Genomic DNA, 14,215 nt, shown 5'->3' with positions numbered 1-14,215 from the left:
AAGGAACTCCAGCTTTCGTTTCTTTCATCAGTCAAGGACTCAAGTTTTATTCTGCATCACTGTTAAGAATTAGGATCATAATTATATAAAGGGATACACACTAAACAAGAGAGGTCCTCCTTTTGTCTGGGTGTGTTTCTTGCTGTATTGGAGACTAATGCACTGTAACTAGCAGCTGGTTGTTATGAATCCAGTGCTAAGATTGTGGAGATATCAGGAGCTTTTGTTGCAAGGCAGACTCACTCTGACCAGCTGGATACCAGCTCACCTACAGAATCTAGTGTGCTCAATAGGTGGAAACATACTCAACCAACTAACTACCAGTAATGCCTTAAAAGCAAAGTGAGAAAGGAAAGTAGAATCAGAGACTGAAAACCATATACCCTAACCTGGTGCTTCTGGCTTCTAGCATTGTGAGCTCTCCAAGTACTGATCAGTAGTCAGCCTTGCAACAAGGCTGTGTTTCTTTTTGATTAGGCATGACACAGCTGGCCAGTCATCTGCAGATAAGACTGCACGTGTGCTTTCTAGCCAGTCTGAATGCAAAATATGGCTGGGCCTGCAAGAGCTGTAGAACAGTTTTGCACTCTGACTAGTAACTGATTTAAAGCATACTTTCTGGAAATATGTCCAGTGGGTTGGTTGGTTGGTTTGTTTTTGGAAAACCAGTTGCCTGAAAAAATCAGTTTTCTGTTGAGCGTTGTTTTAAAATGTTGGTTGAAAGTTCTCGTTCTTTAAAAATAGCGTGGAGGCTTCCCGGATGAACTAAGTTCACACTTTTTTTGCTAATGCAGTCAACTCTGATTGTGTGTCCTATTACTTGTTTTTGGCTCTCTCTCAGTGCTGAAAGTGGATATAAAATGGATAACACTGAACATCTTCACTACTTGCCTAGTGGATATCTCACTTTCTTCAGGTTCTTGTGCCCTTGGGTCCTTACATCATTGCCAGAAGTAACTGCTTGAAGCATTTATCACTGTATTCTTTATTTTTTGCCATCCCTTTTGACACTAGCAGTTTAATGATTACTCGGTGCCAGTGTTCACAGACTGGATGTGGAAGGAAACAAATGTTTTATCTGAACAACTGTAACTTTTTAAAGACGCTTCTTGGAACTGACCTGTACTGCCTCTTGCTACAGCTTTATCCCAGCTGGAACCTGGAACCCTCAGCTGTGGTGAGCTTAAGGGACAGTTGTAGCAGTTGCCCTCCCCAGTCTTTCTTTGTGAAGCAGTACTGTGGCACGTTACTTCAGTGTTAGTCCTGTTCACTAGGAACACGACTGGACCTCCTGAGGTCTCCTGAAGCAAGTTCTTTCACTGACATTTGTGTCACATAATCTGACACTCTACTATTTCTAGCCATTTAATGGGACTGTTGAATGTTTTAGGCCACTGTGGAACTTTCTGGCCGTAGCCCTGAGAAAAGATAAAAAATAATAGTCTGTGGGTTTCCTCTGCACTTATCTAGCTCCTTTTGTAGCGGTAACTGCTGCATCAGCAAAAGTTATCTTGTAGATTGAAGGCCTGAAAGTTTGAACATTGTTATGACTTGGAGAGGTAGATGTATTCCTTTCTGTTTTTGTGGTGCTGATCATGAATTACTTGATACAAATTTGAGATCTTTTATAATTGTTAACTCTTTTACCCAAACTTTCTTCTCTTTCTGAGACTCTAGTCTTCAAAATAACCTGACAGATATTTTTTGTGAATCTGCAATAGATCCAACAGCAGATCATTGTACCAACTAAAAAGGTTGCCCAAGCTCTTTAAAGATACTGTAGCAGCTTTGCATGAAGGGCTTTGAGACCTTTTGCCATGTAATGAGGAGAAATAGACTACTCCTTGAGTTCACAGTACTGTGATATGAGATGTACATGCAGAACCGAAGGAAAGGAGATTTGTGGATAGATTACAAGTTGATGGACTTCTGAGTTGCAGTCTCTGTATCTTCTTGTTCTTTGTCTGCTAAGCTCAACTGAGGATGGTGCGAAGAAAAAGAGGTTCCTCAATCTCAGATATCAGTGTAAATGCACGCCTGCAATGTAAGTGCACGTATAAACTATCTCTTGAAGTTTCTGTTTGGTGGCAGGCAATCTTCATTTGATTTTTCACTGTGTATTTTTGCATAATCAAGCAGAAGTCCTTTTAGTTCTGACAGGGTCTTCAGAGTATTTACTTGCTTGGAGCTCACCACATTTTGTGTGCAAAAAGTAAAAGGTGTCGGGATGTACCAGAGAACTTAAATTTTTCTGGACCTCCCCAAGTTTTTGTATTATCTTAGTTATTTAGAATAGCTGATGGTGAATGATATTTTTACTTGTAAACAGGACTTCCTTGCTATGTTTTCAATAGTGTTTTAAGGACGAGTGCCTTCACTGAGTGAAAAATCTAATCTTAATACTTAATAATCTTAATAATATTATAATAATAATTAATAACTTAATAATCTTAATCAATATGAAGAAACAAGTGGACAGTGTAAAGTTTAGCAAAATTATTTTCCTCTATGTTTAAAGTCATACATCAGACAAACACTGATTGTAGTGACTGTTGTGAGTTTTCTGATAATGAGCATCTGTATTTTATTCTGTGAGTAAAAGGTTTGAGAGCCCTTTTTGTGGAGGGAGGCAGCCAGCCAGTGCTCACTGGGTGAAGAAATACATACTGGAAGAATCCAAATTCTAATTTGAAAATTAGTGGAAAAAATTAACAAGCCTGGTTAGTTAACAGAAATACTAATTCAGAAAATTTAGTCATTCATTTCAGACTACAGACTTCATGAGAGAGGAAATGTATATGTCACTGTTACACTTTTTTTTTTTCCCCTTAATCTTCACTCTTGTCTGGAGACAGGGGAATCATTCAGAGGTTCTTACTTGAAAATAACTTTTCACATACAGCAGGACATCCAGTTCTCTCACAAAAATAAGATATTTATACTTGCTGGAAAAAACCTTCAGTGCTGAGATACCAATTAAAGTATTAGGCATGTAGACCATCATGGAAATTATGGGCTTTGAGATGGGAAGATAAGTTCAATTTTTTTGGTTGAGTTCTTTCATGAAGTCAAAAGTCCTGGAACTTTCTTTGTATTTGACTGTCATATCTTAGGATGGAGCAGAGTAGATGATTTTATGTATTTAGGTATGCAAATATAAATATAATAAGCTGACTTAGCACCTGCAGTTCACATCAGTAAAAATCCCATTTTAAACCATATGGCACTATTTTAGAATATCTCTACGATAGCCAGGAGTGGTGAACTGATTAGACCACTAGTTGGTACATAGCTTCAGATAAAATACTTGTATGAATCGTATGAAGAGGTAAAAATGCTTTGGTTTTCAACTTTCTGAACTGCCATTGTTTTCTAAGGCATTATAGTATGAAGTTTATAGATGCACAAATTGTGTGAAATAATACATTTGATCCATGGGATGAATTTGAGCTAGGAAATCTATTAGCTTCCTAAACAATCTGTGTGTAGACCTATGAGTGATTCTGAGATTCTAAACAGTCTATGGATTTGGTATTCCTTTTGTTTAAGGAGTAAAGTGATTTAATTAAGTATTTAAGTTTTTCTGAAAGTAATGCCTCCTATGTATTTTCATGGAAACTATGATGGATAGAGCTCAATAGTACTACTTAATAGAGCAAATGCTCAGCTGCAAGATGCTGTTTTTCAACACAGACACTATGAGCTCTGCATTTTTTCTAGCTATGAACAAGAGCCTGCGTTCTGCGTTTGTAAAGATATGCACCAGCAGAGGTGATCCTTCACTTTTGTGTCACCACTGCTGAAATGCACCACCCATACCTCACTGTGCTCACATTCACTGTTTGCTGTCCGTAAACATTCCGCAAGCATTGAAGAATGTCAGTGCGTGCCATTTTTTCTGCACGGAGGAATTCAGTTCCACACCTTTGCTTCATACGTGCTTTTATGTCAGGCACCATTCTGTCTCACTGCCCCTCTGCTGCCATCCTTGCACAGTAACAGGATATTGGTGGGAAGGTTCAACTTCTACTGCCATCTCACCAACATCCACCTCTGATGCTGTGGGCCATCATAATTAAATACGAGGCATTACTTTTGGACCAGCCCTTATACTGACCTCCTCAGTCTCTGTTTCATTATATTTCATCTCAATAGTGTAATGAACGGAAAAAGTTTATTTTATAAATTATTCCATCCAAAGCACATCCCGAGCATGTAATAAGAAAACTAAACACATGAAGTACTCCCTTGACTTGCTTAAGAACTGAATGTGCTGCCATCTGGTAGTTGTACTCTGTTCTCTTGGCAGCATTTGATTGCCTTCAGTTTTCTCATGCAGAGTTGTCTGTCTTTTGGCTTATGTATTATATTAATTCTAATTCTACAGTGTATGTATGCTTTTAATGGAAAAAAAAAAAAAAAGAAGCTGTTGTAACAAACTAATGTGAATAAAAGGAGAAAACTAGGTCTTTAACCACTGAAGGAGAAAAGTTTTTGATATTAGTTGGCCTCAAATTTGTTTCAGACACTTTATTTGAGAGACATGAAGTAAAGTAAGTCTTGGCATAACTTGCAGTATTTTTTAAAAATTATACAAAATATATGTAACTTAAAAAATTGATCAAATGTTCTTGATGAAAAGATGAAATCATATATTGTCCCTGTAGCAGTTAACACTTATTCCAAGGCAGGATGACTGATTAGTTTTGGACTTACTGGGCAATGGGAAGCTTTCCAGCCTACATCAAAAGGAACTGAGAGACAGTAACTTTCAGCAGGCAGTGTCTGTAGAAGCAGGGCTGAGGGATTTAGTTGCTCCACCATTTTATTTTAGTTAGATGGAAAAGAGGGACTAATTTTTTTATTTAGTTTTATTTAGTTTTTTGATGGCAAGTCCACACACGCCAAGAATCGGTATCTGATGGCTTCCTAGTTTGGTTGAGCTGTGTAGGTGGGGGGGAAAAAATCAAGTACTTAATCTAGCATTTGTCTTCTCTGCTTCTACAAGGCCCTCACTAACCTCGCTTTTTTCCCTAGAGAAACAAATCAAAACACTTTCTCAGGGACAGTAAAATTTCTATTTATGGAGCCAAAGATCTGGATAGCCTTGTCATTCTTGACCTACCTTTCCTCAACATGCTCCTTTTTCCTCAAGGAGAGGCTTCCTTGAAGCTCGATGGAGGATTCGTTCTGAAAAAAAAATTCTTCTTTTCCTATTTTTGTTCAATTTTCTCCAGATGTGGGCTCATTCAGATTGTAAAGCTGATGTATTAATCAAATTCAACCAAAAGCTTTCCAATGTTTCTCTTTTTTGTTTCTTTGTTGTTGTATTTTAAAATATATTCTTATATTTTCAGTCTTAGTCTAATACATTGTGCAATCTGGTCTTAATGTAAAATATGATGTTGGGGGTATTGCAATATAACAAACATTACAAATAAGTTCTGTGGTTGCATTTTAAATGTCTTCAGTGTTCTTTGAAGTTTATTTTTATTTACTCAAGTTCATTCTTATGGCTAGGAACAAAGGAGATATAATTGTAAGAATGCACTTGGAAGTTAATCTGAATTTGTCTTGACATGTTAATTTTATCCTTTGATACTATTTATTAATTAACAAATCTTAAATACTGTCATCTCCTGTCTGGATTTTGCACTACATACGACAGACAATAGTGAAAGTAAAAAGTCAGTGTAAAACAGTGTCTGTGTTTGCTTGGTCATACAAAGTATGCAAATAAAAAGGTTCAGTTAAAGGCTTTAAGAAAGACTTTGTTATGTGGCTTGGATGTTCCTGTAAATGGAAGTGTACATGTGCTACTATATGGTGCCGGACTCTTTATAGATGATAACTCATTTTTCCTTCTACACGAAATATGTTTTTGTATAGGAAACATGCTTTGGACATCTATTTAAATGTAGGTACTTGATAATACACTGATAGACATTAAATATCTGTTTTTCCTCTCTTGGATTTTTTTCCTTTCCTTGCTCAAGATCTTACTGAGATATTATGCATATCTAACTTCAAAAAATTACTAGGCGTTTAACTTTGGCTTGTGGGTTAAGTCAAGCCCGAGCAAAAAATGAATTAATAATCCTAGAATCGTAGAATATCTCAAGTTGGAAGAGACCCATAAGGATCATCGAGTCCAACCATTTTGGTGAAAAAGCTAATTTACACAAAGTAAGATCTGTTGTAGTTATAATGGAAAAAATTAATTATAAGATTGGTGATAATCCCACTAGTGCTAATATTTCTTCTGTTTCGGTAGTGTTTTCTTGTTATGCCTCTTGACCCCATCTTTGTGCCTCTGCGCTTTTTGTTGCTCTAATGCTGTGTTCTGCTGATAATTCTGATAGATCACTGTGTAAGCAATCTCACTTACAAATGATGCTTGATTTTGTCTGGACCACAGGTTTGCTTTGATTGCAGAATCTTGCTGAACAATGCGTGGCATTTGTCCGCTGAGGAAAGATGGCTATGGTGCCCCTGGAATAATGTTGTTTTTACACTTTCATCCTATCCCACGTTTCATTTAGAAATGTTCATAGGCCTGGAAAAATGTCTTCAGTCCTTTGGCCTTAAGAATCAAAAATACCTTTCTTTTATTTGTCTTTCTTTATCTCTCTCTCTGTTTTTTGTTTTGTTTTGTTTTAACTTATGAGAAAATATCTTAAAAATTATAAAGTTGCCAATTACCTTTAAGAGAAGCTAAGGGATTTGAAAAGATCTTTTTTTTTCTTGAAATAGTAAATAAATACCAAAATTTTTCTGAAAGAAGGAAGATGTTCATATATCAAGCACAAAGGCCACAGCTCAATGTTTAGCAGTAAAATGAAAACCTTTAAATATTTTTAATTGATTATCATTCTGTAATTTAACTGAAAACGTGACCACCTACGAGCAGAAACCAGGATACCCTTATCAAGAAGGGAATTGAAAGAAGTTGTATCTAAGAGGCGAAACCTCTCTGGGGTGCAATGAATTGTGGTTACAGTATCAAATGTCTTTCTGTTCAGTTGATGCAAGTTACACTTGTGGGACTTTTAACATCACAGAATCATAAAATGATTTGGGTTGGAAGTGGGTTCTTAAAGGACATTTCCTCCAACTCCCTTACAGCCCATTGCCTCGTTGCTTGTTGTACATTTTTCACCACTTAAACCATTTAAATGGAATAATGTACATACAAAAACGTAAATATGTTTGACTGTGCTTAGAGAAAGCTGTAATTTCTCACACCAGTAACTTTGCTGTTGTGAGCTTTGTATCACAGCAGGAATCATTCTTCCTAATTTCTTAATTGCTTAAGCATCAAGTTGTTGGAGCATTAATGAATCACCTGATGAAATGCATAACTTGTGCTCCTGCTTCAGTGAGAGGGGTGGCTGTAGCATAGCTTGAGCTGCTGACACCTTTTGCCTCAAACCCAGATAAATGCCATTTTCAGCCCTACTACATTTTAGAGTTTCATAAGGCTCTTTTTTATGTTTTACCAGAACCCATTCAGCAGCTCTGAAACTTGGAAGCAACAAAGTTTGTAGAAACATGCCTTTGAGTCTTTTCACTGCCTTGGTTAAACATTGATTTAGCCTTGGCCTATATTAAAGCAACCAGTATATCTGAAAATGTCTCTGCTTAGCTCAAAATTAACAGTGCGTATGAAAACATAACCAAGTTTTCTCCATGGAAAATGCAGAAGTGTTTTGACAGAAACACAATTGGTTTTGGGGTACTCTTTTATATATATTTTCATCATTGCAGTTGCCATGTACTGTGAAGTATGAATTCATCTCTGACAAATATTTTTTTTCTAGAATTTCTCTAAAGCATACTTTTGTATTCAGTGCTGATTTTCTTTGCATCTTCCTCAGGAATGGGCTAATAAACATGGAATTTCAGTTATTTTTCTTTTGTGTTGATGCAGAATAATTCTTTCTTCTATTTTCGGTGAACTGAGTCATTCAGTTTACTTTTTCTACACATATGTCATGGTCATTCTCTTAATGTGTTAAACGCTAAGACAAACAAAATGCAAAAGAATCCAAATTGTTTACAGCTTTTCTAGTTTCTTTGCCATTTGTCCTTTGGACTGCAGTCATTGAACAGGTGAATTGTTCAATCCTTGCAAGCTTGTTCTGTGTCCTGCATAATTTTGCGTCTCATCATACTTGGTAACACTTTCTTGACTTTCCCACAGACTCACATTTCAAGACTTCCTCCTGGAGCGGTGGCAGGACAGTCCGTAGCAATAGAAGGAGGAGTTTGCCGACTGGAGAGCCCAGAAAGCTGAACAGCTGATTCCTCGCTTCATTGCAAAGAATGTGAATGACGTTTTCTACAATAAGTTTTTTTTGTGTGTCTTAACAAATGTTGGAAATTCTACCCTTGCTTTATACACCATATTGCCACCATGTGCTCCATAACTTGAGACAAGTGCTGCTGTAGTTTATGTTCTCACTCTGTGAATGGGAGTGTGTGCATGTTCATTTTTTCCCTGATACAATAGGACCTCTTCCCAGTTGTACAAAGATTATATATGATTAGCGATTACGTTCTCATTGTTTTATGTTTGAGAAATATCTGAAAGTTAAAACGAAATAATAATTTAAATATGTGGTCACAATTGTCATTCATGTTCTAAATTTAAAAGGAACAGGCCTTTGAAGTGGATGTATAAGTATGCAAAAACGATTATGGTTTCAAAGTTTCTCAGTGGTTTAAGGAAATCCAGTGGTGGTTTAAACATGGATTGCTTTTTTTCCTCCCCAATAAGGAGGAATTTTTTTTGTCAAAGAATGGTTTCAGTGAAACAAACTAGAGCAAAATTAAGGCTAGAATTGTTCTAAATAATCTTATAAGTCAAATCTCTGTTTCCAAACTAAGATGTTAATAGCTTCAAGCTGTATCTATTACAAAATGCTATATGAAGATAATGTATCGTAATAATGCAGTCTTTATGTATAATGGAATATTACAATGTAAATAAGAAAACAAAGTTTATGGAAAGATTCAATATTATTCTTTGCTTCTGTTTTAAATCTATTTTTAAGAGAGGTACAGAAATGAGCATATTACTGGATGCAAAGTGCAATGTGTATTGAATGGATGCTGGGAATTCTGATACTAGCTTTCTTACAGATAAAGCAACTTCCTAAAGTGCAGCCACAGCATGGGTATTTATATAACTGTGTGTAATATATATGTACTGTGCATAAATTTACTGTAATTTTTTACACCTTCAACAAAACTGCAGTATAAAACAGTGTAAAGCTTGTCTGCCTTGTGAAGCGTTGGCAGCTGAACTGTCTTTTCTCACCAGTTCTGATATGTTAGCCTGATCGCCCGTGTCCTAAAAGTGACTTCTCACATACAATCTTTCACTCAGTACTTCTGTCTTTGCAGCACTGGCAGCAATAGAAGACTTTTGTAATTAATTCATTGTCATGATAAGTATGCCAAAGAAAAATTAAATTAGTTCATCTTTTTCCCTGGTGGATATTTGATAATTCTGTTTTCAGAAATAGTGGATGAATAGGTATTCAGACTGTATTTGCTTAATTGGGCATTGTACTATCCTCTTTTGTAATGTTGTGCCTGCCTATAACAGACCTACTCGACTGCTGATTAAATGGTTGCATTGATTGTAGTACCAATGTTTCATGGATAAAAATCTTAATACATTATTTTAGTAGCCTGAATTCATTTTCACTCTTATGTTAAATAATACACTGAGATATGTTCTTATTTGTCTGTTTTGTTTTTTTTTTTTTAATCATGACATCAGTGTAATCCTATAGTTTAAGATATTTCTATGAATTCTTGTAGATAATATGAAACAAGCTTTTCAGGTTGAGAAACCAAAAAGTGGAATGCATCTGTCTAAAGTAGTTTGTGCTAAGGTGTCCATCTGCATCCTTGGAGGTACAGCCAGGGTCTGGTCTGATAGGGTGAAAGAGTGGTTTACACAAGTTAAGGTTTGGCAGTGCAGAATACAGCACTTCAGAAATGTTCTAACAATGAAGTTTAGTTGTCAGAGCCATTGAAATTTCTCTAATGTATAACATTAAGTGATTGTGTGGGTGCTGCACTGTTTAATGTGTGAAGAATAGTTATAATTCTTGTGAGTTTGTGTACCCATACTTGAAAATGGCATATTTTTTGCAGAAGTTAAAGCGATGGAGATAACCATTCCAGTGCTTTTCAGTATTGCCTTTGTAGAAACATTGGCATAAATTCACTTTTATGTAACGAGGAATGCAGAAGGGCTTGTACAATGTGTAAACTGATAAGTTGTTTCTTCCACTTACTTGCTTAATGTCTTGTTATGGAGACCTGGATAGCAATTTATGATCTTTTTCCCATGTGCTATCTCAGAATTTTATTTCTGTGTGTATTCGTACATATGCGTATGTATATATATATATATATATATATATATATATATATATATATGTATGTATATATATAATCATAACTCAAAAATCAGTGTGCTTAGCTTTTCTTTTGCTTTCATTTCTATGTAATATTCCAATCAATTACTTCCTAAGCAACTTTTGTGGAAAAAAGCCAGGCTTCTTTGTGGAATTATGCAGGTGTTATTGTTTGAACTTGAGCCGTGTCTTTTTTCATTGTCCAACTTTTCCTTCTGTCTGGCTACAGGAAAAAGATATTCTTGTCCTGAGAATCACAAGAAAGGTACAGAGCACAGACCAGGTACAGAGCTGACTTTATACCTTTGATACTCATGAGAAGAAAACTATCTTAGGACATTTGCATTTCTGTATCAGTAATCATGAAGACTGGCAGGAGCACAGCTTCCTATCATCCTACTCCCCCTTCAGCCAATGAGAGCTCTTAAGCTACCTTAATTGTGGGTCTAATTCTGCTTCCAGGTCTATTTTGTACTTCAAAAGGGCTTAATGAAAAGTAAGTGGTGAGGATAGACACTTAGCAATGAAGTGATCTGTAAACTCTTGTACGTGACAAGTAACCATTGCCACTGGCACAAACAGATACAGTCCAAGAGGAAATTACACAGTTGGTGGCAGTAGCTGTCTAAAATTATAAAGGAAGGATAACCAGATGAAACACATATAAATACAAACAATTTGAATACTCTTGATTTTGTACTCAAACACACAATTACATGTCCTTGGTTATTTTGTAGCAGACAAGTTGGTGCCAGAGTAGTCACTAATCTGTTATAATAAATTTTACTTCTAAAAGCTTGTAATAGCCTCTCACAGTAAAGTATAGTAGTGATTTGAATTCCACTTTGTGTATTCTGTAGGTACGAAGAGTGTGTTTCTCTGCTTACGAACTGATCTCTAGAAAGGGTGTGAGATGAAAGTGATTTGACTGGCAAGGAAGTGGGAGCCCAGTTCACTGAAATTGTAAAGGTTGGTATGGGAGATGCTGGGGATGAAGAAGGTGGAAGCGAGGACAGTTAGAAAATATCAAGGGTATTAACAAGGCTGTGGTAACCGCTGTTGTTAACTAAAATGTAAGTTAATAGCAGAGTCTGGATAAGGAGTCCGAAACCACTCAGTATTATGGTATTAGAAGTGGAATAGGTGCAGCCACCATAGTTTCTAATGGCCCTATAGATAGCACAACTGATAAATAAGAGCTGTTTTCTTTTTGCTCCTTTTTTAATTTTATTTATTTATTTATTCAAAACAGAAAACTGTAGGAGGTTGGAGGCTGTTCTGCTCTAATAGCCCTACGCTTGATCATTTGCTCCATTACAGGATAGTACAGAGTTAAGGAGTGGTTTTATTGTCTAAGGACCAATAGTGATGCAGTATTCATCATTCATTCACCGAACCTGGGCAATAAATCCCCATAAAAATTAGCTAGATCTCTTAATAGTGATTTGAGCCCAATAAACGTCTATCATGTGCCTAAGCAAACCATATGAAATGGTGAACATGAAAGCAACAGCCATGGTGAGACTTGCTTTCCTATGATATCTTGACCACAACACCTCTGGTTGCCTCATAAGTCTTTTGTGTGATGGGAATGCAGTACATGTATTTTACCTCCTATGCCCTGTGCTCTTTTACTAACTTTTAAGTTCACAATTCCTTGCAAGGTTATGCTCTCCTTTCTGTGCTCCCCATCCCAATACAGTAGTGCCAGCTGACCAGACTCCTCAGTTTCCAAATGCTGCAGTACCTTTAGCCAACTCTCCTGCCCCCAGTGTCAACATGCATTACTGTACAAGAGAGCACACATGTTGTGGTGGGTTAAGTAGCTCCTGGATCTTGGCTGCTGGTTTCAAGGATGAGAGTAACTCCAAGATGAGGGTTGTGCAGGCGTGTAAGCAATGAGTAGCTGTGGTCCTCTTCAGGTTTGTAGAAATTAGCCAAGGAAGGCAGGAAGTCCTCAGATACTACAGATAGCATGAGTCTGTAAGCATGGTTTCCAGGCTAAAAGAGAAGTATCTGCTTTATCTTGCTTCTTAAATAGCATATGAGAAGCTTGAGACAAACCAACCTGCACCAAAAGCTACTATGATCACCAGTCCCTTGGGGGTGATGTGGAAGGGCAGGTTCCACCTAGCCTGCAGAGAAGACAGTACAACTGCTCAGCTGGAGTTTGTATAAACCTGCAGAGGACTATGGGTGGCATGTCCTTGTGTGGTTAACCCCCGTCAGACTCTGCAGTGTTGGACACACTTGGCTGTTGCTGTGCACACAGTGCAGGAGTATATCATCCAGGCAGACTAACAGAAGAGCTCTGCAGCTTGTGCAGAGGTGCATCTCCCCACCCCTTTGGGATTCTATCAGTCAATTACAATATATTGTAATAGATATTTAGGCTAGTGTTGCCCACTGTATTACATTCCATCACACTGGTGTAAACATCCATGTACTTATATAGAAAGAAGCTACCTCAGCTCTGAAACCAAAGGCCTTGTGAAGTTGCTAAAATGCAATTCTGAGAAAGCACTAGTTGAAGGCAAATGTTTGAAATGAGATCGTGTCTCCAGTGAAGTCATTAGGAGCTCAGCCATGAGCTTTGGCAGAGCCAGGACGTCAGTCTTTGAAGTGTTTCTCTCGGAGGAGTCGAACATTATAAGTCCCTTAACACTAACGCTGGAGACTTCAGAAATGAGATTGAGCAAGGTATTTGGATGACTGATGCTTGTTTTTCTGGATTATCTGGGAATATCTAGTGGGTGTGCAGAGTTTGAGAAGTGAGGTGAAAGAATCAACGTGCAGTCTTTCCTTTAAACAATTGGAAGTCCCGCTATAACTTTGCTGCAGAAGGAGCTCTTTGCTAGCCAAGGACTTTCAGCACTTTTTTATAATTTAAATATTTTTTGTAAAGGGGATAATTTTTACAGTTCTTGCTTCCCTTTAGAGGTATTGGAGTAGTATGGGATACACTGTGTGCTACAGCACAAACATCAGCAAGGGTTTGGTTTTGCTTTATCCAGCTTACCAGTGGCAAAACCACCATTTTCAGGGTGAAGTGCCAAAAACCACCATACCAGCCTGGATTGTAAAGTCTGTGCTTACTACCACTGAAATAGAAATGTTGTTAGACATTTTGGGTCACTTCCGGAAAGTTCCGAGGGCGCCATCTTGGGTGAGATGCTTCCCTCAGCAGCGCTCAGAGAAGCACAAAATGGCGCCAAGCAGCAAGGTGTGTGGTGAGGGGAGATGGGATGCTCCAGGCACGGGGAGCTGCAGCCTGCGAGAAGGACCCACGTGGAGCTGGGTAAGTGTGGAGAGGAAGCAGGCTGAGGGAAGCTGCTGTTCTTACTAGCAAACATATTTTCACTGCCCACATGTTATTAAGCCTTTTACCCAAGTCTGTGTTGCTGGTGATGGTGCTTGGTAAGTGATCTCCGCCTCTTAATTTCATCTGAATTTCCATCCCTGCTGAGGGGAAGCGAGAAACAAAGCAGTGCACTGCACATGCATATTGCACCTAGAACTTTCTCAGGGCCAAATCCTGAAAAGTTTTGCAGGTGAGCATTTCTTGTGGTAGCTCAGTTTTCTCTTGGATCAGTGAGCTGCATTTTGGGCCTGGCAGCTGCAGGCTTGGTAGGTTGCAAGAAGGTGGGATAACCCTTTTATTGTTATATTAGTTACAGAGTGAAGCTGCCCTCTCTTTGTGCTCACTGTGATTAGCACTTCTGTTGGATATAGCTCTTATTCTGTTCCAGTCCTTCTCAGGGAGTCACTGCTACAATGCA

General features: G+C 37.7%; 1 protein-coding gene across 9 annotated transcripts in view; it reads left to right on the top strand.

The window, feature by feature from the left end:
* Positions 1–9,750, top strand: part of TASP1 (taspase 1) — a 74,243-nt gene extending 64,493 nt beyond the window's left edge. For all 9 annotated transcript variants that reach the window (XM_048936044.1, XM_048936045.1, XM_048936047.1 and 6 more), the window contains one exon: positions 8,204–9,750. In XM_048936044.1, the coding sequence (XP_048792001.1) occupies positions 8,204–8,252 (49 nt within the window). In that variant the 3' untranslated portion in view covers positions 8,253–9,750. The remainder of the gene's footprint in view (positions 1–8,203) is intronic.
* The last annotated feature ends 4,465 nt before the right edge of the window (positions 9,751–14,215 follow it).

The sequence above is a fragment of the Lagopus muta genome, chromosome 2 (assembly GCF_023343835.1).
Source record: "Lagopus muta isolate bLagMut1 chromosome 2, bLagMut1 primary, whole genome shotgun sequence".
In the NCBI taxonomy this organism is placed as follows: Eukaryota; Metazoa; Chordata; class Aves; order Galliformes; family Phasianidae; genus Lagopus; species Lagopus muta.
Note: the sequence above shows the minus strand (reverse complement) of the source record. Positions and strands in the feature narration are given on the sequence as shown.